Source organism: Corvus cornix, chromosome 4, assembly GCF_000738735.6.
Source record: "Corvus cornix cornix isolate S_Up_H32 chromosome 4, ASM73873v5, whole genome shotgun sequence".
Lineage (NCBI taxonomy): Eukaryota > Metazoa > Chordata > Aves > Passeriformes > Corvidae > Corvus > Corvus cornix.
In genome coordinates, this window is record NC_046334.1 from 18,515,643 (window position 1) to 18,542,822 (window position 27,180).

Genomic DNA, 27,180 nt, shown 5'->3' on the forward strand with positions numbered 1-27,180 from the left:
CTGTCCTGTGAGGCTGATAGGATGGATGTTCTCTCCTGTTAGTGTTTCAAAATCCATGTGGAGATTACAGCTCCCCGCCCTTCCCACCCAATACTCCTAACTGCCAGGAGGCCCTAAGGGATACAGAAATACTTCCAGATGTTTAACACGGTTGTGGGATGAATCCCTGCCTCTGCTGCAAGCCACAGAGCAGTGCATATTGCCAGAAGGTCCACAGCACAATGAAGGTTCATGCAGCCGAGGGAAATCTCTGAAAGGTCAGTTGTGATACCACTGCTGAGCAGCCCACATCCATCCTGCTCCCTTCCCTGAGATGCTGGGTCAGAGCTCTCCCAGCAGCAGGAGCCAAAAGAAGACCAGCACCCCAGAACGACATAGGACATTTTGCCAGTGGCTCTGCACCACATCTTCCAGTGAAGTTCTTAAACAGGTAACAGCCCGTAAAGGTGTCTTGTTGCAGATCTGCACACTTGAAGAGACCTTCTCCAAGGAAGGGATGCAGTTTGTGCATGGAATGGCTGTCCCACATTGAGACCCTGCTTCAGAGAAGCTGCTGCTGTAATGATCAGAGGACAGAAAAAGTCTTGGGGGACCTGTTGGGGGCTGACAGGTCAGTGGCCTTCCACATGCCCTGCCCAGTGGCTCATGTTTGCATTGACCTCATCAAACTCTATCTCCACAGTCTAGATCAAAGCCCCCCAGCATCCAGTCTGGGACAGACACCAGAAGTGCAGCCAGTCTGAGCTGGGACAGTATCTTACAAGTATCAGTACCTGTTTTGCAACAAACTCCCAAATGACTTTGGGCAAGACAAGTGAGAACACAGCCTTCTCCTCAAGTACACACATGAAGCATGACATCTTTCAAACCCATCTGCTCACTTGTCTGGGCTGGCAGAGCCAAGAAGCAGCACACATTTTAGGGCTACTGAGGCCAGAAAGGAAAGGCTCCTTCCAAATACTAGACAGAGGCACAGACTGAGGCCATTCTCATCTCATTCCACATTACCTTGAAGGCTGAAATTCATCCCCTCCAAGAGTTAATACTGTACCACCCTGTTTCTGGCTAATATGTAAACCCAATGCTTTGGATAAGGTTTGTGAAAAGCCACACAGGGCATTTAATGGGCAACATCAAAGTGCATAACCCAATCCTCACCCAGTCTTTCATGCCTGCCTTGGGAGTTTCAGAAACATTTTTTTGCAAACATACTTGGCCTCAGTTATGAGAAGCGAGAGAAGGAGGAGGTGGAGGTTGTGACCTGCACATACTGTGTTTATGAGAACACTCCTCCACCAAAACAGCACTGGCGCTGCAATCTTGTCCTTGAGATGTTTAGTATATGGTTTGCAGGCTATGTCCTATCCCTCCCTCCCAGCAAAAATCACTCTCAGAGGCCAGAATTTCTTGTAGAGGCTCCACAGCAGAACAATTTCTTCCTTGAGCACCATCCCTAAGAAAAAGCTTGGGATGAATCAAGCTCCTGGTTGGAAATGCTGGAAGTGCAAACCACTACGTGCAGCTCACAGGAAAGCCACTGCTCGTTTTCAATTCAAGCCAAAGCAACCCAGTGAATGTTGGCTCTGAATTTCTGTTGCTTTCACATCCATTCAGTCATTTCCTTTCCTCTCTGCTTGCAACCTTCCTCGGCAGAACACTCCCCTGGATAGCTCACCCCTTTTGTCCCATCTCACAGCAGCTCAAATTGCAAGCTTCAGGCAAAGTATGAAGAGTGGAGGCGTGCAGTTACTGAACCGCTGGAAGCCAACAGTGAGTGCTCAAGTTCCTCTGCGTTTCTGGGGCTGGTCCGAAGTGTTACTCCAAGTTTAGGCAGCGCCATACGACTGGGACTCTCCAGTCCATTTAAGGTGGGTTTGAAATCATGTCCATTTTACAAAGAAGCACCCCGATGGGATAGAACGGCAGGAGGAGCACTCGGGAGGCGCAGCGTTTCGCCCGTGAAGCCGGGGCAGCAGAGCGGACATCCCCCGTCCCGCAGCCCGCCCGCCCCGCTCCCTGCCCCGCACCTTGCTCGCAGGCTCCCTTGCTGCGCTGGCTGATGGCGGGCTCGCCGCGGCTCTGTGCGCGCAGGCTGGCGGCGCGGAGCTGGCAGCCGCTGCCGTAGGTGAGCCCGTCGCTGCCGCACACCGGGTAGCGGCTCTTGCAGAGGCACACGCCGGGCGGGCCGGCGGCGGGGAGCGCCGGGCCGCCCTTGGCCTTGCGGCGCTGGCGGCTCTTCACGCACTCGAGGCCCGGGGCGCAGCGTCCCCCCGCAGCGCCGCCGCCGCCGCACGCCTCGCCCTCGCCGCGCCCGCACTGCCAGCAGCAGCCGCAGGCGTCCCGCACCCGGCCCAGCGGGCAGCCCCGCGCCGGCAGCGCCGGGCACCGCGCCGGATCGCAGGGCCCGCAGCCCCCCGCCGCCGCTGTGGCCGGGCCGGGCACCGCCAGCGCCTCCAGCAGCAGCGGCAGAAGCGGCAGAAGCAGCAGCGGCATCGCGGAGGGCGGCATGGCGGCACGGCGCCGCCCGCCCCCGGCAGCCGCTTAAGCCGCGGCGGGGAAACCCCTCCCCGGCGGCGCCGCCCCGGCCCGGTCACAGCCACGGTCACGGTCACGGTCACGGCAGCGGGGCATCGCCGCCATCCCGCGGCCGCCGGACCCTCCGCACCGCCGGCCGGACCCTCCGTACGCGGTCCCTCTCGCTTGTCCCGCACTCAGCTCTGGCATCGCCTCTGTCCCCTCTTCTTCTTCCAGCAGAAAGGGACCTATGGGAGCGGGCTGACAGCCGGCTGAACACAGCTGTGCCCAGGGGGCCAAGAAGGCCAATGGCATCCTGGCCTGGGTCAGTAAGTGTTGGCCATCAGGATCAGGGCAGAGATTGTCCCCCTGTACTCGGCACCTCGAGTGCTGTGCCCGGTTCTGGGCCCCTGACTACAAGAAGGACATTGAGGTGCTGGAGCATGTCCAGAGAAGGGCAACAAGGCTAATGAAATGTCTATCTAGAACATATCTTATGAGGAGGGGCTGATGGAGAAGGTTCAGGGGGTACCTCATTGCTCTCTAGAACTCCCTGAAAGGAGGCTGTAGTGAGGTGGGCGCTGGTCTCTTCTGCCGTGCCTGCAGTGAGAGGGTGAGAAGAAGAGGCTTTAAGCTGAGGCACAGGAGATCCAGATTAGACATTTGAAATTTTTTTCCACTGTTAGGGTGGTCAGTCGTTGGAATAGGTTGCCCTGGGGGGTAGTGGAGTCACCGTCCCTTGGAGGTGTTTAAAAGGCATCTGGATCTTGCGCTGGGTGATGATTTAGTGGTTTAGGGGTTACAGTAGTAGTGCTGGGTGGATGGTTGAATTTGGTGATCTTAAAGGTCTCTTCCAACCTAGATGATTCTATGATTTTTGCCAGCCACCCATGCTCAGCTCACAGCCATTGGCTGTGGGGGGCTGCAGAGGTGCAGGTGAACCCATCAGGTTCCTGCTATAGTGGAGGCAAGGAAGAAGAGGAGAGCTTTCTGGTTCCTCCTGTCCATACTTGGGACAACATTGTTTCCTGCTGCCTTCTTTTACCTTAGCTTGTGGCTCCTTCAGTGGAATGGCTCTTGAAGGGTCCTCTAGAGTGGGGGGCTGTTGCCACCAGCAGAAATTGGGAATATTCCTCAGGCAGCACTGGGCAATGCTGCTGGAGTCTGTCAAAACTGTGCCCTGAAAGCACCAAACCCAAAAAAATGTGGTGCTGATAAACCCCTGGGGCAAGGGCAGCAGGGCAGCACAGAGTGCTCTCTGTGCCATTGCACTCATTCCCTGCCCTCATGCCTGCCTGTGCCTGTGGGAACTGCTCTCTCCTGCAAGGCAGTCCAGGCCGAGAGGATGCTCAGCCTTGGTTCTGCCAGAGCCTGCGCAGTGGGTGCTGCTTTGGCACTCTGGGGAGGAGAAGGACAGAGGTAGTTGGTGTCCCTTGCTGTGATACTGAGGGATGTGGCACTGTCTGGTGTGGGTTGCCAGCAGCTGAGCCCTGCTGGGTAGCCCCCAGGTCACCGTGTCCTATCCCATGGAGAGAGCAGCTGGAGCTGTGACTCAGGCCAGCTGAGAGGGGCTGTAGATTCCCCAGGGTGTTTAATTAACTTGCAGCAGTTTACCAGAGCAAACCTTTCTGACATGAAATCACTGTCAGCAGTCCACTTAGCAGGAGGAAGAATGTAGCTCTGAAGAGAGGACATCAACACATTTCCTTTCCTTTCTTCCCCTCGAATTTTTTCCTTTCCATGCCGGGTGAGAGGCAGTGCCCTTGCCTGTGCTTGGAGCAGTTTTCCTCACAGGGAGGAGACCTTAGTTCATGCTTTGGTGCAGAAGGACCTCTAGTGTCCCTTCCCAGCTCATGCTTTGGCATCACTGCTCTAGCTCGGTATCTTGATTTCGAGACTTTCCTACACACTGTGGAAGGAGATATGATCCGCAAAGTGCTTGTAGGGAAGTGGCTGAGAGAGATAAGGCTGGGTGGCTCCTCCCTGGGCAGAAGCCAATTACTGTATGCCCCAGGCTCACCTTGTTTTGCTTCCATGGGTCCTCCACACCCTTTTTTCTTCACCTCAGGGACCCCCGGGTGCCTTTTTGTGCACCACAGGCTGCTCCATTTAAATACATTAGATGCTCCTGCTGTCTTAGTAATAAATTTTCCACTGCATTTCAGTGAACACCAGTATAAATCTCTAGATTTGTGTTGTGCTTCTTGAGACTTTTGTAGAGTGCCCCCCCAAAATCTCTGCTTAGTATTCAGCAGCACAAAATTCTCATAAACAGATTGAATTTAATTCATCAGTGGCAGCTATTAGGAATACAACAAAAGTGATCTTTTGTGTTTTGATCTGTTTCATCATTCACACGGGTATCCCTTATTTCATCACCAAGATTGTCCTGCATGCATCACTCCAGTGAGACAGTGTGGGAGGTGGGGCAGGCAGGGTGGTCTTTCTGGGAGGGAGGAAGCTCGCAGCGTCTTTGAAGGCGAGGGAGATTTAGCAGAGACTATGTGAGAATGGAAGCAGATGTCTTTTAGATGTTGATGTATTTCCAAACCGAGCGTTGCACTTGCAGTTTGACTTCCCCCAGCCAAGCAGCCCCTCAGGGTTTCCGTGGGCTTAGTTGGGATACAGCTGAGCAGCAGAGTCGGTCTCTCGACTCTCCACAGGATGGGCACGGGCGGGTCACTCTCCGAAGTGAATAAGAAAGTCAAAGGGCGCATTCTCCACATGGAAGACCCCGGCATCCCTCCACCCGCCTTCTGCCTTGCCCTCTCCTCCCACCCGGGCAGCAGCAGCTCCGCAGGCTGAGAAGAGCCGGGAACCCACCGGAGCCCAGTAGCTCAAGCCTTTTCACCGCAGGAGTCAGAGTTCCCAGCTCCGGGCTCCCAGGTACCCGGAATCCCTCCCGCTCCTCCCGCTGCCGCGGCCCCTGATGAGTTTCGGTTTCCATTTCCCCGGCGAGGCGTTCCCGGTGCTGCCCGGGCACTCCCGAGCTGTCGGCGGGTGAGGGATGGCGAAGGGACGGCAGCAGCGGAGCCGGGGGAGCGGCACGGGAGGTACGGACCGGCGGGAGCGGCGCGGCCGGGAGGACCCCCCGAGGATGGGTCCGCGCGTGGGCGAGGACGGGTCCGTGGAGGTGGAACCGCTGAAGTTGCAGTAATCTGCTGTGCGGTCCCTCGGGAACGGGGAGCTTCTGCATGAGGGGCTTAAGCGTGTCCCAGTGCACTGCACTCGGAGCGGGGGGACTGGAAGGAGAAAGACCATGCCGGGGAATAGCCAGGGATTTTCCTCCCTAGTTCCATGTCTGATGTGTGGGCAGCGAGTCTCCAGAGGTGTTAGGTTTGCTGATGACCACCTTTCACTCTTGGGCATGCTGGGTCTCAGACACTTGTGGTGGAGCAGAGCTACATGCGAGTAACCAAGTCACCTGGTGCCTCTAGGTCGGGAGAGTATCTGCAGCCCCTCAGCTGTAGACAAGGAGGTACTTCCTTCTGCTGTGAAGAGGCAATGTGTGAATTTTCCCTCATTGCTCCTCCAGCATCCTGTAAGATGCTTGACTTGAAGGCATCCTATCCCCAAGGCTGTGACAAGTCTGGGGTGGCCAGATACCTCAGGAAAGTGCTTTGTCTCTGTCAGACACTCGCCACAGATGTGCAGAAGCTACAGACTTGTGCTTCTGCTGCAGTTTCACTGGTTGTCTTGGGAGCTGGTGGCACAGCAGCCTAAGAGATGGAGCAAGGTCTTTTAGAGTAGAGTCATCCAGCATGAAACAAACCAGTGGGTAGGCAGGACACTGAAACCCTAAGAGGCCTGAGAAAATAAGTCACATACACTTGTCTCACTTTTTCCTGAGAGGCAGAAGCTCTTGGTGAAAGCAGTAGCACACAGAGATCTTGGGGAGGGGGCCGAGGTGGTTAAGGTGCCTGCTGCCATAGCATGACCGTCGTGTCTGTCTGTGCGTGTCCTGCAGAGTGCACACAGTCGCAGAGGAATGAGGTGCAGTGCTCAAACCATGATGCCACACACAGGCTCATTCTCTCCCCTAACGGGAAGCTTTCTGAACACTGTGCTAAAGCTTCAGCAGACTGCCCCAAGACAAGGTAAGAAGCTTTCACAGGATGAAGGTATGGATGGCAATAGTAAGAAAATGCAGCCTGCTTTCCTCAAGGTAACATCCAGGAGTTTGAGGCATGCTCCTGTTGTAGAGAGGGAACTGGAACACATACAGTCTTAGTACCCAAAACTTTATCTTCTTTTTTAACCCAGCTAGAAGTGCACGGATTTTGAGGAAGATACCAAGATCTGAGCTGCTTGGGATGCACATGAGACAGGTTTCTCTGAAACTTAGTAAGGATCAGTAGAACCTACCCGAGCAATGCAGATGACTTGCAAACCACACATGGCTTGGGAAAACTGCAGGTGAAAGACACAAGCATATCTGAACCTTACCACCTTCTGATTAAGCTGTGAGGGTAACCATCATCTACAAATGGCCCAGCAGTTTGCTGTGTGACTTTCTGTTATCTTGCCAGGGGCCAGATAACAGAATCAGGCTGAGCCTGGTTCTTTTCCAGCTTCTTGTGGAGCAAACCACAATCAAATCAGTTAGCCCTGCTACAGCAGGCCAGCATTAGAAAAGTGTGAATCAGCTTACAGGCGACCTATATTTCTCCATGTATTTCCTGCTAAAAGTGATAGGGCTTGGTAAGCAGAGGTTCTTTGTCCTTTACTTTGTCTCATAGCACAGCATCTATTTATTTTGATTTTTTTCCTTATTTTTGTAGGCTGGTGCAAGAACTGGGAAACCGAAATATTGTTCAAATAGCATGTGGGGACCAGCATGCCATGGCACTATCCAGAGGTAGCCTCTTTCAAGAACACTTTTCCTCCAAACAGCAGTCACGCTTGCTCTGAGAAGGCAGTGTTTGTACTACTTGCATGAGTTGGTGACTCCATTATAGAGTAATGAGCAGTGGGGACACAAAGTGCACTGGCTATCAGTGCTGCTCCTTCCTCCCAGCACCCAGGGACATGCATCTCTCTGTCTCTCTCCAGTTCCTGAGCACTGCCCCTCCACAAAGGTGTGTTTTGGAGAGCAGATGTGGCTGCCCCACTCTGCGGTCACCAGACCTGCTCATTCTTAAGTTACAACACCTTTCTGGTTGGGAACTTCTTGTAAGTATGACTTTAGAGGTGGAAACACGTGGCCTTTTTTTGTGTTGTGTTGAGTCACATGGACAGCAAGGAACAGTCCCAAGGAGGTCAGAAGCAAACAGAAATTTGGCCACACATGGTCTTGCCTTGGAGCTAGGTCCCTGAAAACAGCACTGAGTTTTGCTCCTACTCTCAAAGTGCAAATACTCAAAGGGAAGCAGTGAGGCTGAACTGTTTTCTTTTGTTCTGTGTGTGAAGGGGGTGAGCTCTTCACCTGGGGTCAGAACACCCATGGACAGCTTGGAGTGCGGAGCCAAACCACGCTTACTCCCAAACCACAGCTGGTGGAAAGACTAAAGGGCATCCCACTTGCTCAAATTGCTGCTGGAGGAGCTCACAGCATCACTGTGTCACTCTCTGGAGCTGTGTACTCCTGGGGAAAGAACAGTTTTGGACAGCTGGGACTTGGAGACACGAAAGGTAAGGAAGAAGAGCACCAGGAGGGTGTTTTCCTGGTGAGCTCAGTGAGCTCACCAAATCGAGCTTCAGTACTGTCAAGCTCCTGTGGAGTAGCAGTGGACAGTAAAGTCTTCTGAATAAAATACATCAGGGTATGTTCTTTGTTTCCTGACTAGGAAAGGCATAGAGGTACAATGGTTTTAGGGGCTGTATTTCTACAGAGAACTTGCCATCATTTTATGTGGCTAATTGGATAGTGTGAGCACTTAAAACCTCTGAGGTCTTACAGTTCTATTTCCACTCCTATCCTCTCTCCAGGAAGTCTTGTATGAAAGAAATTAATTTTATACTTTTGTATCTTCTTTAATTCTCTCTAAACACAAGGTGAGAGGATAATTAAAATAACCTCTTGTCTTCAAACCTAGAAGGCTAGAGAAGAGCTGCCCTAGCCAGACAAAACCTGATGACAGCAGAATCTAATCTGAACAAGTCCGCACCTTTGAGAATCAGATATTTTGTAGCAAAGTACCATTTGGCAAGCAGATGTGAAAGTATTGCATTTTGTTTCAAACCAAAGTAAAAAAAAAAATAAAGTAATATGAAAAAGACAGAACATTATGAGAAAGAGCATGTTATACTGGAGGGAAAACAACCCAAACCCAAGCTGTAACTATATGAATTGCTGTTAAGAGAAGACAGAAAAGCACTTAATCCTCCTGTTTTCTAAATTTTTCTGTACATGAGACCCCCCAGTACTCTTTCAATTTAGCAGTATTATCTTCTTTCCAGACAGGGACTGCCCATCATATGTTGGAGCTTTAGAGCACTGGAAGACTGTATTTATCTCATGTGGAGCAGATCATACTGCAGTTCTCTCTAAGGTGAGTCTGAAATGGAAAGTCAGCATCTGAGACCTCACCTTTTGAGAAAAGATACACTGCTAAGTCAGCATGGAGAAATTGGGATGGTAATGCCTGCTTCCACCTGAGCCTGAAGGCTATCTCCAAGGGATGTTATTTAAGCTATTGGGAAAACTGGTCTTTTCTCATATTCCTGTCACCTGCATGCAACCTTTTGCAGGGATATGGTGAAAGGAAATCCTGAGGCAGAGTTCAACTCCCAGTACTTTTTGAAAATATTTTGTTACGGTATATTGGGGACTTCAGAAGATGTGAACAACATGTAATTCACTAGGGTTTACTCACACAAGTAAAATTCTTAAGCAACAGGGAGTTATTCTCAGGACTTAAACTGCTTTTCTCAGGAGCTAAATTATTTGGATTTTATAGTGTATGATCCAGCTTGATGCATGTTTCAATCAGGGATGTTTTGAATCAAGTCCCATATAACATGGTGTGTCTTGCTGGCTCTCACTCTTGGTTGTGACCATTTGAATGTCGCTAATAATGCAGTGATCCTGTTTGCTTCTTCATTTCAAGGAGGGGCTGGTGTGCACCTTTGGAGCAGGAGGGTCTGGCCAGCTGGGTCACAACTCCACTCGGAATGAACTCCTGCCTCGTGTGGTGGCTGAGCTGTGGGGAGCAAGGGTTTCACAGATTGCCTGTGGCAGGTGGGAAGTGCCAATGACATGTCTTCTAGGGTCAATGCCTTAGGGGAATCACTGAAGAACAGTAGGGAAGGGAGTCACCAAGGTGTTCAAATCCCTGTATCCCAATAGGTCAGCACTGTCAGAGTATCCATCTTTCTGTGCTTACCTACAAACTAACTTGCAATTATGTCTGTTCTGTGGTTAATGCATCTGGATCATGCTGGATGAACATCAATTTGTTCACACTTAGGTTGAAATCTTCCTGTAATGATTGGCTTGAAAAAAAAGAATCCCATCTGCTACAATTTTAATTTTTTCAAAGTTTTCAAGTATAAGCCACCCTACTGCCAGAGCCCCAGTGAGAGCAGAACCCTCAGTCCCTTGTGAGCAGAGGAAGAGAGCTGCAAAAACCACCACAAGCCCATGGTCTTTTTCTCTTTTAATAAACAAAGGATATACTGGGTTCCAAAGGGCAAAGGACCATCAAAAGCCTGCATCGGGAAAGTCAATGAATTCCCATCCAGATTGACAAACTGGTGGGTTCTTAGTAAGAATTGAAGAGCAGTAATAATTACCCAGTTTCACTTTGCCTTTCTGGAACTGGGCCAGAAAAAGTCTCCTGACAACTCACCTGGGCTTGGTATTGGGCTCAGCAGCTCAGAAGGTGCACTTTTAAAACCAGAAGGGTATGAAGGAAGCAAGGTTCCACTATTTTTGTATGTGGAACCAAATCACAAACATTAGAGGATAGTATAGGAAATCTGAGTCCAGATGTGTCTTTATTGCTGAATGTTTATGCAATGAAGAGTTCTAACACGTTGGTTAAAGGGATTCTTTATCTGGACTGTCAGGACTTTCAAAGACAAGCTTCAGGTCTACACTCTGAAAATGTATCTGTAAATTTTATTCTGTCTTGCCCAGTGGTTTTCACTTATTATGACTTTTTTTTTTTTCCTGAACAGACAACACACTCTGGTCTATGTCCCTTCCTTGGACAAATTCTACTTCTTTGGGTCTGGTGATGAAGGACAACTGGAAGATGAGAGCAAGCCCAATCAGTTGATACCACTTCCCATCAATTCACCAGTGAATACTGGAAAATCCTGCCAGAGTAATGACCACTGCAGATGTATACAATCTATATTTGTTTCTTCCATGGAGATGTTTGCTTTCTTGACTTTGTGTTTACACTGAAAGGCAAATATTATGTCTCATGCTTGCTTGGCCACCCCAACAAATTCTACCAGGAATTATTCCATTTAACCCTAATAACTACTATCTGAAGGGTTTTTTTGCTGTTCCAGTTCTGTGCACTTAACTCTCTGAAGATAATGAGTGTCTTCAAATGACAATCTTTTTGTTTTTTTACAGAAAAGGGTGCATCAAAAAAGGGGATTAAAATTATTGCAGGAGTAAACCAAAGTTTTGCCCGTTGCAGGGTGGAGAACAAGGTATGTGCACATTTGATCATAGCTTCTGATTTTGCCACTGTCCACATTACTGCTGGAAACATTTGGATTTTCCATTGTGCTTGTAGCACTCCAATTTTCTATCTGTCTATTGCAGTTTTTTCTGTGCTTACCTACAAACTAACTTGTATTGCAATTATATATGTTCTGTGGTTAATGCATCTGGATCATGCTGGATGACCATTAATTTGTTCATACTTAGGCTGAAATCTTCTTATAATGATTGGATTGAAAAAAAATAATCCCACCTGCTACAATTTTAATTTTGTCAATATTTTTATGCATTTCACACAGAATTCATATTTGAATGGAATTGCCACTCTGGAGGATAAAGAAGTGGATGCATGGATTTCTAAATCTAAACCTTGGAAGAGTATAAAAAAGTAAATCTGAAACTTGCTATTTGGGTTTGGTTTTGTTTTTTTCCTGATACATGATTTTCTCTAAAAATTATTCTTTGGAGGCTATTTTGGAGGAGTAGGAACTGTTGTTCAAGAATTTAGCCAAGGCACAATCTTGTACCAGCACTTCTCACCTAGTTTTTGCATAGAAAAAAGAGATGTTGATAAGCAACAGGAGCAAAGCAGATGTACTGCATGGCTTCAGAAGCCTGTCCTCTTCTTGCCCAGAATGGCTGTAAAGTTGATGAGGAGCTGACAAGTTAAACCAGTGAAAGACCCTGCCTGAAGAACAAGGCCTTGTGCAAAAAGCCTGATCCAGAGTACCCAAACCGGAATGCTGAGCCAGCATTTAAAAAAGTAGTGGTCCCTTCTTTAATTACCCATTTTCAAAAGCAGTATGTTTATACCACTGTGGCATGCCTTACACTTAGAGTCTTTCTCATGTTTTATACGGGAGGTTATTTTCTTTGGGAAACTCTGACCCCAGCTGCTGATTTTGAGCATTTCAAAAGTTTGGCTAATTTGGTACAGTATGTTTCCCTGACCACTTTTAGCACAGTTTGGATTATGTGAAAAGTGATTGTTGAAAGGGTGAGAGAGAGGGTTCTTTCCAGATCTCAATAGGAAGGGCCTGACAGCAAATTGCTTGATAAAATAGCTGCTTCAATAAGAACAGAACCAGGAATACAGGGAGTGAGTAAGTCTAATGTCCCTTCAGTTTCTGGGAACCCAGCTTTTGTGCAGCAGTACATTGACAGCCTGATGGATTTTCCCTCCACATGTTACAAAGACCCTGTCCGTGGAGGGGATCCTCTTCCCTCCCATGCTGCCTTTTATTTTGCATAACAAACAAAAGCAGCTAATGTTCTGACCTGTCAGGAGAAGAGATCTCCATGATAACACCACCAGAATGGAACACTGGCTGCCATGGGGCACTTGAGCAGGTTCCCTTACAAGGCCCAGGAGAGCAGAGGTGGCTTGCCAAAGATCAGGAACTCCTCAAGTACAACATCTTCTGCAACACTGACAATGAAGTGGTGCTAAGAAAAGTTTTGTGTGCTGTCAGGTGCAGACACACTCATACACGTTTTTTGTTCTTTCAGAGTTAAAAACCTGAAGTTGAAAGGATTGACTTTTTGTTTTTTTTACTATCAGGAATATCAGACTGATCTTTTCATCTGAGGCTTGTATCAATGGAAGCTTCCTGGACAAAAGGTAGCATGCACTGACTTAAACATAACAGAATATATTGGCTGCATGTAAACTGACCAGAAAGTGTTATTTTAGGCCACATATGTAGAAAAGATTCATTTTATCTGAATTTGCAAGAAGCCAGTCTTTATTTCAGAAAGCTCAAGCTAGTACTAAGATTTTTATAGCCCTGGTCCTACTGAAATGTGCTAGAGAAGTTCACATTTTAGAAGATTATTCTTTAGTGATATTTGGCAGATGATGATAATCTCTTTAGGCAATATTACAGCTCTCAAAGGATCCATAATAGCTTCTCCTGGCACTGAAGTGGAAGTCATCTTAGGGTGAAATACAGGAGCCTACCATTAGTAGTTCACAGCCACACAAGACAGAAAGGACAGGATATTAATCAGGTCACAAAACAGTGGCCTGTGTTGTCTATCTTGTAAGAACACGTGAAATTATACCCACTGAACCTGGGGCTGAACTTTCCAAGTATTTTCTAATACTACAATGCTTCATTATTCAGTCAGTAGAAAAAACATTATTTAGTGTTCTTTTTTTTTGTGTTGTGATAGAGACAAACATTTCAAAACTTCCAAAGAAGTCTCAGGCATAGACATGTCAGAAGTGAAACGTTTTTATGAGAAGATCAGTAAAAACCAAACAGTCTACCAGAAGGTAAGGATTTGATATAAGGATGCTCACTAAACAGATACTGAGGAGCTTTGGATTTGTGCATGAAACTTAGGAATTTCATGCCACCTAATTACTTTGGCAAAACAGAATTGCATTTTAACCCTTGTCTCTTTTTTTTTTTCCCCTCTGAAGGTGCAAAAGGAGATTAAGAACTTACTGCCGTCATTGTCTTCCTCTCCCATCTCACCTGAAAATTTCAGGGTCTACTTGATCTTGCCTTTCCTTCTGCAGGGGGAGGATGGAGACTCTCTGATTCTTGAGATGGCTCAAGCCATCATGAAGCTCCAGCCTGAGGGCCTGCAAACTCTTGGTAGGGTTTTATGATGATAAAACTGAATGATGTAAATACTTGGTCATTTTCTGCTGCAGAACAAGTGTTATTACTGCTGATGTAATGTTCCAGAGCTTGAAATAATTGCTTTTGATAGACATAGAAACATGGGGACTATGCAGCAAGACACAAGAATTAAAAAAGTTCTGTCTGAGGTTTTTTATAATTTTTGTAGTGCAAGATTAAAAGGTTTTTTAAATTCATTTGATAAAAAGAGAAAAAGCAGCTTCATCCACAAATTGCAGTGATTTGTATGTTACCCGTGACCTTACTAGCTGTTTTCTTTACAGAATGCCTATGGTCAAATCTAGGAACATCCTTTTTCAGGGAGCTGGTCATTCTGTATCAGAGGGTTTCCAAGCAATCTGTCCTGGAGTTCATAGCCAGGGGGCCAGACCACATCTTCAACCTAGGCCCAGCTGAAACAGGGCCTCTGCAAATACTGCAGAGGCTTTACCAGGTGAGAAAGTGCTTGGATCCCAATTAGGCTGTATCAATGTAGCTTAGAGTATTTTAATATTTCTCACTTGTTCAATTCTCTGGGTTTGACACTGCTTCAGCAATCTCTTTGGCTCTACACCAGCACAGTTTTGAAGGAGTCCTGCTCGAGTTGTGCCAAACTGACCCTCTGTAGAAATGAAGAGCTAAAGCATGTTATAGCCCCTGGCAGGGGAAGAATGCTTTCAGTGGTTTCAGGAGTGCATGCATTGATGCCTACAGAGCTATGGATGTGGTGTCCTCTATGTAACATGCCCATTCCCCTTTCTCCTGGTGAGATCCTTCACCCCAATAACTGCTCAGAGCATTTAAAAGACAACCTACCTGCTTGGCACATTGTGGCTGCCACAGTAATGCTCTGTGATGATTGAAGAACCTGCTAACCTGACAAATTCTCTGGGACAACAGCAATAGAACCTCTTTAGCTGCACACAAACAAGAAGAACAAAGGGAGCAATAATTGTGTTTTTCTGGACCACCATACTTTCTCCTGCAGAGATGTTCAGAGTTTAGGAAAGTCAAGAGCTCAAGTGCACAGCATAAATCAGAGAGACTTGTATCTCCTTATCTCAGCAGACATCCCTCCAGGGCAGTGGCTGGGCATACCCTACAGAGACTTGTTAAATTTTATTCAGAGTTGAATATCCTTTTGGCTGAGAATGCAGAATTCGGCCTCAAAGTTTAGACTCTTGAATCTGTATTTATGCAGGTAAATAAACTCAAAAATGCAGCAGGCCTACTCCTCTGCAACTGATTACATGACCTGGAGCTTTACATGTTCACTGTCCCCCTGCAAGTATCTTTTCCAGACAACAAGTAGGAACATGAATAGGGAACCACAGAGTGTTCTGCAACATGAAAGACACTCCAAGGGAAACATACTTTTCCTGATGGAGTCCTGTTAAGGGATCTTAATTGGAAATGAAATTTGCTTTCCTGCTAGTTTATACATGGGTTTCTGAGACTTCTCACTGTGGAGCACTGTGATACTTGTAGCACTTTTATCCCTTACCTTCTGCACAGGGTCTCAGAGCCCTTTCTGCAGAAAGCCCTGTCAGTCCTGTCCTGCCACACAGACAGCACACTAGTTCTGCTGCTGATATATTGCGTGTTTCAATGCAGGTGAACTCCAGAACTGGTTTCAGAGTGCATGAAAGCAACTTCTATGTACCTGAAGTGATAGAGATTATCAACTTATGTTCATGCTTAAATGTAACAGTAAGTATAAATCTTACCAGCAGTGTGAAACGCTTTTTTTCTTTTATTTAAATAGTTGACAATATATATATGGAAGTCAACTCTAGAGACTAACCCAATACATCTCGAAGACATTTCATTTTCCCCATTCCTCCAGTGCTCTAAATTATGCAAGCCCTTTACCATCCCAGTGTTCCAGCAGCTACAACTGGTTTGATGACCCCTGGTTCTGAGAGTTGGAGCTAATCTTAAGCAGAATCTGTTTGCTTTGAACTAGCACTCACTGTGAAATAGTAGCACGAGGGATGGTTGCTATACTTCACGTTACTCTGGATTTTATTTACTTTTTAATTAAAATTAATTAAAGTTTAATTAAGAGAAATATTTTGAGGTGTCTTTAACCTATTATTTAGAAACCCTACTGAGCATATCAATTTACTTACATCTTAAAACAAAGCTGTGGTAATAAAAAATAATCTGTGGCATTTCTTGATGACACAGAGTGAAAATTAGCTACCAAATGCAGTCAGTGTCAGAGGAAGCAGTATGAAATGGAAATGTGCATAGTAGGGGTTTCCTCTGGCAAAAAAAAATAAGTTTTCTGGCAACTTGGCTGGAATTTGTAGGGCAACTGCCTAATTCCTTCATAAGCTTTTGTTTGCTAAGGTACCAATTTTGTACCAAGTAACCAGAGTGAGAAAGGAGGTTTGAGAAACAGCATAGAATCAAAAGCCAATTAGGACATTACCTGAAGTTGCTGCCTTATCACACTGGAGGTGTAACACTTTGAATTAGATTATTTTTATACCAGTATAAATTTTTGGTATTACATATAATAAACCCAGCAGTTTTTAAAAACAATGTACCATAACCTGGGTATCCAGGACATTTTGGTTTAGCTGAATTATGGAAGATGCAGTTAAAATCATTCTCTCTGTTTTATTGTTCATGCACTACTGTTGGCAAGTGTCTCTCTGCTTCTCACTCACAGGAGCAAGTAGAAGCTGTTTTTAGAACGTGAGCCTCTGTTAGTGCAGTGCTCATGCACACAAGGGCTCATTTCAGAGACACAGGAGTTTGCCAGGGTACAGACTGGCAGTTCAGTCTGCACACATGTCCCTGAAGTCTGGTTTCACAAGGGAAAATCAACATGTCTTTTCCTTTCTTCCTTGTCATTTCAGACAGTCGTATGGAATCTGAGCAAGTTTCCATGCATCTTTGACAGGAAAAGCAAGATCTACATTCATATTACAGAATGCAGGGCTCTGTCCAATGTCTCTATTGTAAGTGCAGCAAATTTTGTTACCAATCAGAAGAGATAAACACACTGCTAACAGACTATTACTTCAATCCTCAGATACCTGTTATATGCATCTCTGAGACATGGAATTTTGCTGTCAGAAGACAATGCCTTCTGCAAGACATATGGAAAAATTTAAAATCCGCCTCAAACCAAGATTTCAGGAAGATCTTAAGGGTAAGATACCAAATTGTATTACTTGTTAGCTCTAACTATCTTGCTGCAGTGTTCCTTGATTTTCACTGTTACTGAATATTGGTAGAAGGGTTTCGGTATTCTCTGAGCATACAGCAAAAGAACTGCTCACCAAATTATTATAAAACATGTTCCATAGATGGTGTAAATCTGGAGGGCAGTATTTTACATTCTTATTCCAGGCAGCTTTGTTGGCATAAGTCAAATGAAAGTGGCAGTGCTATTTACTGTGAGGTTGCTTTGGGGTAATGGAATAGAATTGCTCAGTTGTCTAAGTCCAGTACTGTTGCTGCTAGTCTGACTTTTGAGACTCTATACTAGTTTGCTGTACATGAAAACCCCAGTGTCTGGGGAACCAGCCTGAGGGGTCAGCAAGCAACACAGCCACAAAATGACATTTCTTTCATGGAGATGCTGTCTGAAGGGAAAGGAAGGATAGTGCTGGCCAGAGAGATGGGAATCTGATTACAGTGCTGCTGTCTCCATGTGCCTTTATTCTGTGGCTTCCACACTGATCCAAAGGTTGTGGCAGTTGCATTTCCTGCAGGAATCGTGATGCTGGCCCTGCCCTGCAAAAGCCATTAGCTGGCTGATGTGGGAATAGGACACCTGCCCAGAGCAGAGTTCAGCTAAGGGACCACGTGCCCCACCTGTCACTAACACAAAGTCTGGCACCATGCCTGTGCCACAGGAACTATGGACCTTGGTGCCCTATGACCCAGTTCTGGTGCTCTCCAAGTGAGCTCTCTTGCCAACCAGAGCTGTCAAAGCATTTCTTTCCCATATACTTTGGATATTCACAATGGCTCCCAAAGCTACCTTTCCCTCCTGCTTCCTCACTATGCCAGCTGAGAGAGGCATTTATTTATGGAGGCAGTGAGGGTACGCTCTGTACTGTCCTCTAGATTTTGAGTCTCCACCAATTGTACAAGCTCTGACAAACAGCTGCCCTTAGCTCAAGTCAGCCTTTGGGCGCACCTCTTGTGAGCACTGCCTTTCACACTGTGCATCACAGCATTATTTGCCAAGCAGCAGCCTGAGAAATACAACTGCACTGTTAGTATCCCACCCAGGGAAACTATGTATGGTCTGCAGCATTTACAACTTGGTGCTGCATTTCTGCATTTTTCAGCAGGTAGAGGACATGTTTTGTGTTGCAGATACCAACTACCCAAAAGCAAAACATAAAAAAGAAACCTGCATTGTAGCATTGACCTATCCCCTTCACAGCTGTGTCCTGTTAGGAAGTTTTTCAGACAATTCTGAGAACTTGGCATGGGGCACTCTCATTGTGGCCCTAGAAAGAAAAGAGCTGCAGGTACTCCACATACAGACATGGGTATAACCCAAGAAAGAAATGTCTTAATTTAACTCATCTCAAGTTTTGTTATTAAACACCAACCTGATTTATTTTAATTTTTGCTGTTCTGACAGTGAGACACACATATTTCAGTACACAAATCTAGTTAAAAAACCCCAGAGCTCTCCAAGAGAGTTTCATATCATTGCATGTTTTAATTTTAATTTAGTTTATTCAGTCAGAGTACAGTTCTTCCTCATGAAAATGAAGGTTTTAATTAGTGCCACTACAAATGCACAACACTCTTGAAGGGATAAAACAGAGGGAATTAGTGTTTCTTATTACTCCTACTCTTCATCTGCATTAGCAGTAGTTAACAATGGGCTGCTGCTTCATACAGTTCCAGATACTACGGGGAAAATGATGCCAGTCACTAGTGCCAGAAGGAAACTCTCTCAAATGAAGTGCAATACTTGATGAGATTAAACAAATTACGTTGATTTAGAGAAGCCCAGGGGTTAGCAAAGACATCACACTAGTTGTGCCTAAAAAGCTTAATCCCCATCCAGGTCCACAGGTGAAAGAACACATAAACTGGTATTGTAACAGGAAGGAGGAGGCTGTAGAAACACAGGCTGTTTGTGCTGGTGCAGCCCTGGGGGAAGGCTTCGTCTACGCTGGCCGAGTAGAACAGGCCTGCCAGGGACAGGAGGGGAACGAGCACAGTCAGCGTGGGCAGGGAGGGCAGCAGCCCTGCTCCGGCCATCGGGCCCCGCTCCCGCCGCGCCCGGCGGCTCCTCAGGGCTGCTCCGAGCCCTCGGCCGGGGGCTTCTTGTGCGTCATCCTGGCAGCCTCCGGAACCATGTTCGGGATGCCGTCGATGATGGGGTACGCGATGCCCAGCTCCTCGTTAATGAGCTCGTTCGTAGCTTCTTCGTACCTAGCCAGCCAAGTCGGAGGGGGGAGAAACATCCAAGCAAAACATGAGGAGCAGTGACTAACCTGGGTTTGCCCAGGGCTCGGGCGCAGCTCCCCCGCCCCGTCCTCACCTCAGCGGTCGCTTGGAGAGAGGGCACACCAGGAAGCGCAGCAGCGATGGCTCCGGTGGCTGCGGCCGCGCCGAGCCCGAGCCCGAGCCCGAGCCCGAGCCCTGCTCCCGCTGCCCGTGGCAGTGCCGGCCGTGCGCGGGGCGCTCGGCGCCGCCCGCCGCAGCAGCAGCACGGCCGCGCCGCGCAGCATGGCCGCCGCTTCCGCCGCCCGCCGCCCACAGCCCGCCCACAGCCCGCCCCGCGCCGCCAGTGCCTCGGGGGGTTTGTGCGTGGTGCAGGATGTAGAATGGATCGGGATCATCTTAAATCAGAATGGGTTTCGGTGTTAAGATCTTTGTACACTTGCAAGACTAATCAGGAAGAAAGGAGACCGAGTCAGTGGAACAGGCAGCAGGCAGCATTCCCTAGCCTAGGACATCCGGGAACTAAAAAGCCTTAAGGATGCAGTAAATCAAGGTGTTGATGTATGTCTGTATATACATTGCTAACTTGGCAAAATACTCAAGGTCCTGTAGCTGAACTGTGTTCATTATAAAACTAAAAATCATGCCCACAGGGCAAAAAGACCCCTGCCCAGGTGAAGACCTTTCCCCTGAGGGTGTGAGGAAGTTAGTTAGCTGGGGTTATGTAACTTGTTTGGAAATTACTAGCCAAGCATAGCAGACTTGGAAAGTTGCTAACTCTGAACTTCTGTGTATAAATAATGGCTCAAAAAGTCTGGTGGGATGTGCTTGATTTGTGGAATACCGAGTACCCAGGTTGGCACAACCCTGAAATAAATAATCAGTGTCTATCTCCCAGGTATGTAATTATTGGCTTGTTGCACACCAGGTAAGGAATCTGATTTTGTGGGCAACATTGGTGTCTCTATCTATGGGTGTCTCGGACCTTGCAGGTGAATTTCGTGGGTGAGAAGGGGATGGACAATGGTGCGGTGTCCCAGGAGCTCTTCAGCATCGCAGCCAGGACCCTCTGCCAGCCTGGCACTGGCACCTTCTGCCACTTTGCCTCCAGCCTTGTGTGGTTCCCCAAACAGGTAAGGCAGCCCTGTGGGGGTGGATGGGGGACCCACCCATGGGAAAAGGCAGTCATGGCTTTCTGGTGTGCTTGTTCTTAACCAGGCCTCCAGCTGTGAGGATGAGGACACCTTCCTCTTGATTGGGACACTCTGTGGAATGGCCCTGTTTAACCAGCGCATGGTGCCCTTCCCCTTCCCCAGGGCTCTCTACAAAAAGCTACTGGACCTGGCCCCCACTCTGGAGGACCTTGAGGAGCTGCTGCCAACTGTGGGCCGGTATGAGCCAGGCATGGCCCGAGCTTCAGCTGGGTCCCTTGCCTTGACCATGCACAGGGAGATCCCAGAGGCTGAATTCGGGGCACCTGTGGCATCCACATTTGCCATTGTGAAGCTGCTAGAAGCCACAGATTTCCAAGGAGGTCCTTGTCCAGAGCATGGATGTTGTTCTGAGAGGCTGGTATTGCCAAAATAAAAAGCCAAGCCTCATGGCTTAGAAGGTGTCAGATCTCTGCTCCACAAAAGCTTAAGTCCACACTGTGAATATATAGTTCAAAACACTTTGGGCTGTAGTTGGGACTTGAAAGAACTAAGGACCCAATTATTAATGTTGGGGTTTTTTCTCTGATTTACTAATTATCACTTTCCACAATATTGTCTTGCACAAGTACAGTATTACAAAATGCTGCAGTTGTGCCAGTTCTGAGAACTCTTGTGCAGAGTTTCCATGCACTGGGAGAGAAGATGTCAGTCAGACATAGCAGGGAGAGGTGCTGCTGCCACCAGCATAATGCTTCAAGGCCTCTGAAGCCCAGCTTTCCATGCAAGTGCTATAAACAACCAAGAAGATGAGAACCCCATCCCATGAGCTAGTGACTGTGTTGAGGTGGTAAATTCCTGAGGTGCTAAATTTACTGAGGTTCCTCAGTGAATTGGAACACAAGGTTGTCTGCAGTACTTGGAGAGGTGCTGCACCCCAAAACAATTGTCCCAGAATTCTGGTCCACACTTAATTCTCCCTTCTGGTCCACACTTAATTCCTTACTAGGTAATGTCTGGAAGCAAGGTTGTGGTCCCAATCCCACTTGTCACTGAATTTTGTGTAAAGTTGTCCACACAGGGCATGGGGATGGACTTGCCTGGAATCCTTTTTTACTGGAGGCGTTTGTGCTCAGCTCATGGCAGCAGCATGGCAAAATTTCAGGGCCATATATGACAGTTCTGTGTGAGTGTAGGTGTTGTGTATATATATGCATTTAAACGCTGCTTTTCAAAGGATAGTTTGCAGCAGAATTTGAAAGTGCATTGAATGGTCATGTTTCTTCTCTCTTTAATCCCTTTTGGTTTTTGACAGGAATCTTCGGAGCATTTTGAATGATGAATGTGATAGCTTGGACTTGGACTTCACGGTAAGACATCCCACATAGGTATTTGGGCAAGACAGTGTCCCAGTGCAAATGACACAACTTGTCTGTAAACTCAAACTAGTGGGAGTGCTATGTCAGACCCTCCAGGAAGAATGAGAGAAGTAGCACATATATATCTGTCATATATAGACATAGCAGCCAATGTTTTAATTTATTTGCATAGGGAATGGAAGGAGAAGATTCCACGGAGGTTGTTGAACTTAAGAAAAATGGTGCCAGCATTCCTGTCACTGAGGATAACAGGTCAGTTTTATTTTTATATTTCTTATCCTGTTGTCTTGTTACAAGTGTATGAAACATGTCTGTACCCATCCCCATATACTGTTAGAAAATATTGACCTCTGTACTGTGCCATTGGTCTTGGTCCAATAGGTTGCACACTTTCCGTTCCTGCTGTACTCGCTGCACACGTGCCAGACATTGGCAGTTTGGGCAAGCAGTGGATTAGAAGGGGATCCTTGGACAACCTGGTATCAGCATATGCAGATACCTGGCATTAACAGGAAAATTCCTAACAAATTTAAAAAATAACAGTGAACAGTATTTTCAGGGAAATACAGGTGATTTGTCTGGGAAACCCAGCTATAGGTACACCTCTGTAAGGGTTTTTATAGAGCAAAATGTTTCCTGCTTAGTTACATATATGGCATGTATCTTGTACATAAAGGAGAAGGAGCAATCTATCAATAAGGCTTTGTGTCAATATTAATGTAACACAGAGGACAGAGAGAAATTCTGTGTCCTGAATTATGCAGATGACCTGAGGACCCATAGGGATCCATGAAAGGGCTATTTAAGCTTGAAGTACAGCATTTACATTGAGTTGATTGTACAAGTACAATGTCACTACACAAATCCCCATATGAAGTAGAGAGAAGAGTGGAACTATTGATTAGCAGCTGTGCAAATATTTATTTCGATTTCAGGGAAATTCTTGGGTATTCATTGAGTGTTAGGTCTGCTAGGTTCCATCTTTTATAATAATCAAGTGTCTGATAGGATTTCATTGGAGTGTTCACATGAAGTACAAGGAGTGTTACCAAAATGAATCTATTCTGGCTAGCATTCTCTTTTATTTGTGAAGATGTTCCCAGCTTATTCAGTGAATAACTAATTGCCAGTGGCGACTGGTCTCAGTGAAGACTGTGTCTGTACAGCACAGCAGGTCATATGGAATAAAGGAATAAGGCATAAAGTTCTCTATAATCCTCCTTTTAGAAAAGCACCACCAATGCTTGTTTGGTATCTGTTGCAGGAAAGAATATGTTGATTTGTATGTGAATTATATATTCAATAAATCGGTACAGAAGCCATTTGAGGACTTTATGCAAGGGTTCTTAAGAGGCTGCCCAGCTAGATATTGGAAGATATTTTTCCCTGAAGAGCTGCAGGTTCTTCTCCAGGGACACACAACATTTGACTGGCATCTGCTGGAAAAGGTATTGTATACAAGCACAGTGTCCTTCTGCTCTATCTGCTAAGCATAAACTACTTCTGACCTGATCTTTCATTGAGTGCACAGGTCATGACCAGATGGGCAGAAGCTCGAAGGGCTTTCTCTTTTTTTGATTTGTGTTGATGTTCTGTTTCTAATCTATATCAGCTACAAGAATAAAGGAGAATAAGTATCAAGCCATAACTCAGGGATTCTCATATGAATCTTTGAAAAACAAATGAACAAGCAGATTCCAGAGGTTAAGGGGATTTGAATATCTATGAACAGGATTATAAAATTTATCAGATAAAATGTTGCTTTAAATATAAATGGAAATATTGAGGATTAACTGGCCTGTTTTATTTTTGTCTTTTTGACAGAATGTGGTATACAGACAGTATAAGAAGTCAGATCAAACCATCAGGAATTTTTGGACTGTGTTTCACAAGCTACCAGAAGAAAAAAAGAAAATGTTTCTTGGTAATATATTGGGCATTTTAAACTTTTCATAGCCCTTTTCTTTCCCCCCCAACACACATTCTAGATGGTTGCACATAAAAACTATTATAGTATTGTTCCAAACTGTAGCTTTTCCCCATGTTCACCCCTGCTGCTGCCACATTTTCTAGTGAAAACCACAAAGAAATAACACAAAGAGTTGCACAGGGACAGTTGACCCTCCTCACATCCCTTGAGGTTTGCCTGAGTGCATCGGACCACCTTGAAGCCTGCAGTAACTTTATCCCTTACTTTTGTGGTTGTCTTGTTGGTCAGAGGCCTCAGCTTGCGTGAGCACACTGTGTTGATGTAAGCAGTTTACCTTTGTCAAAGGGTTGCAGAAGCTAGGTGATCCTTTTTAAAGGTAGAAGGTCAGACCTAGCCTGGCCTTTCTCATCCACAAAGTCCACAATATAAAGTAGACGAGGGCTTGTAATTACTATGAATAGGTAAGAGACTTTAAACTGTATTCAGATGCAAATTCAACACAGCAAAATACTTAGCTTAGGAAAATAACTGTATGTTTACACTAATTTCCCTTCATGGTTTTCATTAACATTAATTATTTTCATGTTTTTCAGTTAACATTATTTTGTTTTGGTTTTTAATTTGCTAACTTGTTCTTGTTTTTCTTTTTTTCATTCCTTCAGTTTTTTTGTCAGGATCTGATCGAATCACTGGCTATGTACTGGACCATTTTAGATTTTGTATTGAAGATCCTCAAGTGGAAAATCCAGATGAGGTCTGTCCCTGTGCCAGGACCTGCTACTGCATTTTGTTCCTCCCCAGATACAGCAGTAAAAAAGTACTCAAAGAGAAGTTGCTTTATGCCATAGAGCATAATGAAGGTTTTGGCCTTGCCTAATTCTTGGATAGAAGCACTTTAAAGCAAAAATAAGAAAACAAGTCTTTGTTTCACTTGTCATATTTTCTCTTAATTATTCCAGTTTACTGGTTTCTACTCTGCCATATTTTTACTGCACTTTATAAACTCCCGAGTGTGTGTATTTGCTGAGATTTTACATGGCTTATAAAATTGAGCTTAGACCAGATACCTCATAGTTAGACTGTAAATTTAGGAAAGAAGAATCCTGTTTGGCACACTTCAGAGAAGGAAGCTGATAACCAAGCATATTTGTGCAAGCAGGGTCTGCACTGTTCTGGTTGTGTTAATAGAGTGAGATCCCAGCAGCAGTGATTCTGTGATTTGTACATTCATACATTAGCAAGCACACAGCCAAGATGTGCTAAGCAGTCACCCTTGCAAGGCAAAGCTGGTGTTACTTAAGGGTTCTCTTGGGGAGCAACTAACTCTAATGAGACTGTGAATTGAAGGAGCAGTCTGGGCTCACCTGGATATGGCCTATGACTTATCTGTGACAAATTCTTAGGAAAATTTGATCATTCCTAGACTTTTGAAAAAGCTATACTAATGCACTATGATAAAATAATTTTTTGTTATTTAGTGTGATAACTGTTGTATTTGTTATGTTTCTTTATATCTTCTAAGGAGATGTTTCGCAATTAAATCATAAAATCTTAGGCTTGCAGAACAGCTCTGTCTAAAGAGCCCTGTGGACATGAGGCTTGCAGGGCTTGTGGAATCTCATTGTCAAAACAGTGCAGAGCACTGGCAGGATATTAACACTGTCAGGCAGGATATGTGTTTGCTGTGTATTTTGCTACGTGGACGGGGAGAGAAACAAATCATTATTTTTCAGCAGTCTTCTCTTTGGTGTATTAAATGTGTCAGGGGACATCCATATGTAAAGAAGACTTCCACTGTGTTAAATTAACTGATGATGGATTAAATTTTCACCCCTGTAGCTGTGTTCTTCCTTTCTTATGCATCTGCCTATGTAGATAAGCCTAGCAAGCAGTGTGTCTGTGTTCTCTGTCCTCCTTGCTATGGGGGAGCCATTCACAAGTGGAGTCAAAGGCTGATGTAAGCGTATTTCAAAGAGATGCATTGTATATGCTGATCAAGTCAGTCTTTCCTGTGTGATGCAGAATGACATTGTTACCTACTAAAAAAAAAAAAACCAAAAAAAAGCTTCCTTTTAAGTTATAGTATAGTAATTAGTAAAAAAAACTTCAAGCACTCACCACAAGCACCAGGGCAGTACAGGAAAGCAGGTGGCATGGGAGTGTTGATGGGAAGAGGGGAAATAGGACCTCAGAGGATGGCAGCTCCCAGCTGAGGGGAGCGAGGGGACATGGCCTGCTCAGATCTAATCCCTGTCCCCCTCACCCCCCTGAGACAAACAGGACATCACAGGGATGCTTACATCCTCTAGGAAAGGCACCACTCTGCTGCAGGTGTATTTTTGCAGAAAGAGGGAACTGGCAGAAACCCAAGTTGTTGCCCACATCTTATGCCCGGCTGATGCTGCCACATTACCTGAGATTTCTGGTTTGGCAGCTTAGCCTGCTTTTCCTCATCAGCCTGCTCCTGGCTGTTGTTTCTCTTTTTATGGTTTTCTAAGCCTGTGGTAGGAAATCCAGGGTGATCTTCTGTGCTGTGCAAGTGCACAAAAGATGTATTCTCTTCGGAATTCAAAATAACCCATTAGAGATTAAATGATAATAGGTTTATTTAGAGCCTGGAGGTATGTCCTTCTCATCACATGATGCAACATCACATGGGAGATTAAAGCCCAGAGTCACTTTCAAGGCTATTTTTAATTTGTCCTCAAATAATCTGTGCTTTTATATACATATATATATATATGTATATATATATATACACATATATTATATAAAGACCTTCAGGGTAGTGCACTCCTCTCTGATTTTCTGAAATTAATTTGGACTCTGGGTTGTGTCTACATTTTCTCAAGCAGTGCCTGTTGTAAAACATACAGGAGAGTGTAACAGGAGTGAGCATCACATTCAGCTGTGAGTTTAAAAGGCTTCACACAGGCAGCAAAAGTACATTGAACCTGCAGCAGGATGTTTTTTAGGCTGCTCATCTGAGCTGAGTGTCACCTGTAGAGAAGTGCAAGAGCAGCCTTGAAACTTCTCCAGGAAGCTGAAATGTAACCAGTTAAAAATTGGTTTTAACAAGAGACTCTTAGCCCTCTCACACAAATTCCAGGCTCTGCTCCATCATTTTCTTCTTTTTTATTTTTGTTGTGTGTGTGTGTACCTTCTCCTTGATTGTGCAATCAGAAACAGACGAAACCGAGTGTAAAGGGAAACGCTCTATTTTGCAAAGGTCTCCAGACGATGAAATAAACAAAACAGAAACAAAAGCAAACACAGAAAGCATGTTTTCTTCTGTCTATGCTTTTTTGTTATTCTAGAAGCTGCTTGTAACACTGGTTAAGCCAAAGCTGTTACAGCACAGGTGTAATTTTACTCTGGGGCAGCTCTTTTTATTCTAAACAAACATAATCCATGCAAATACAGGTGATTTTTTACCTGATCCGTCACACATTGTCTGCTAAATGCACAAACACTGCAAACGGCCAGAGATGTTGTGTAAGGGCCATGGATACTT

General features: G+C 45.7%; 3 protein-coding genes across 6 annotated transcripts in view; 1 reads left to right on the forward strand and 2 right to left on the reverse strand.

Annotated features, from left to right (window-relative positions):
- Positions 1 to 2,523, reverse strand: part of IGFBP7 (insulin like growth factor binding protein 7) — a 15,539-nt gene extending 13,016 nt beyond the window's left edge. For both annotated transcript variants that reach the window (XM_039550670.1, XM_039550671.1), the window contains exon 1: positions 2,028 to 2,523. In XM_039550670.1, coding sequence (XP_039406604.1) covers positions 2,028 to 2,508 — 481 coding nt within the window. In that variant the 5' untranslated portion in view covers positions 2,509 to 2,523. The remainder of the gene's footprint in view (positions 1 to 2,027) is intronic.
- LOC104697322 (E3 ISG15--protein ligase HERC5-like) lies at positions 1,469 to 25,504 on the forward strand. 3 transcript variants are annotated; one of them, XM_020583791.2, is made up of 24 exons: positions 1,469 to 1,868; positions 5,178 to 5,567; positions 6,482 to 6,611; positions 7,296 to 7,372; positions 7,924 to 8,145; positions 8,914 to 9,005; positions 9,564 to 9,694; positions 10,636 to 10,784; positions 11,045 to 11,124; positions 11,437 to 11,525; positions 12,699 to 12,758; positions 13,313 to 13,415; positions 13,566 to 13,743; positions 14,055 to 14,224; positions 15,385 to 15,480; positions 16,641 to 16,742; positions 16,817 to 16,936; positions 20,199 to 20,339; positions 20,425 to 20,597; positions 21,673 to 21,727; positions 21,909 to 21,988; positions 23,001 to 23,184; positions 23,561 to 23,660; positions 24,329 to 25,504. In XM_020583791.2, exons 2-24 carry the CDS (start codon positions 5,522 to 5,524, stop codon positions 24,541 to 24,543), a joined length of 2,793 nt encoding a protein of 930 aa, XP_020439380.2. In that variant the 5' UTR covers positions 1,469 to 1,868; positions 5,178 to 5,521; the 3' UTR covers positions 24,544 to 25,504. The 3 variants fall into 3 exon arrangements, with proteins under 3 accessions (XP_020439380.2, XP_020439382.1, XP_020439383.1); XM_020583793.2 differs by lacking the exon at positions 5,178 to 5,567; XM_020583794.2 differs by lacking the exons at positions 5,178 to 5,567; positions 6,482 to 6,611.
- On the reverse strand, positions 18,337 to 19,119 carry PIGY (phosphatidylinositol glycan anchor biosynthesis class Y). Its single transcript, XM_010411897.4, has one exon. The coding sequence runs from the start codon at positions 19,018 to 19,020 to the stop codon at positions 18,790 to 18,792; it is 231 nt and encodes a 76-aa protein (XP_010410199.1). The 5' UTR covers positions 19,021 to 19,119; the 3' UTR covers positions 18,337 to 18,789.
- Positions 25,505 to 27,180: the final 1,676 nt, after the last annotated feature.

Coding starts and splice junctions, on each gene's coding strand:
- LOC104697322 (XM_020583791.2), top strand. CDS start 5,522: ATGGCGAAGGGACGGCAGCAGCGGAGCCGGGGGAGCGGCACGGGAG. Junction 12,759..13,312: donor GGAAGCTTCCTGGACAAAAG/GTAGCATGCACT, acceptor GTGTTGTGATAG/AGACAAACATTTCAAAACTT. Junction 23,661..24,328: donor AAAAAAGAAAATGTTTCTTG/GTAATATATTGG, acceptor TCATTCCTTCAG/TTTTTTTGTCAGGATCTGAT.
- PIGY (XM_010411897.4), bottom strand. CDS start 19,020: ATGGCCGGAGCAGGGCTGCTGCCCTCCCTGCCCACGCTGACTGTGCTC.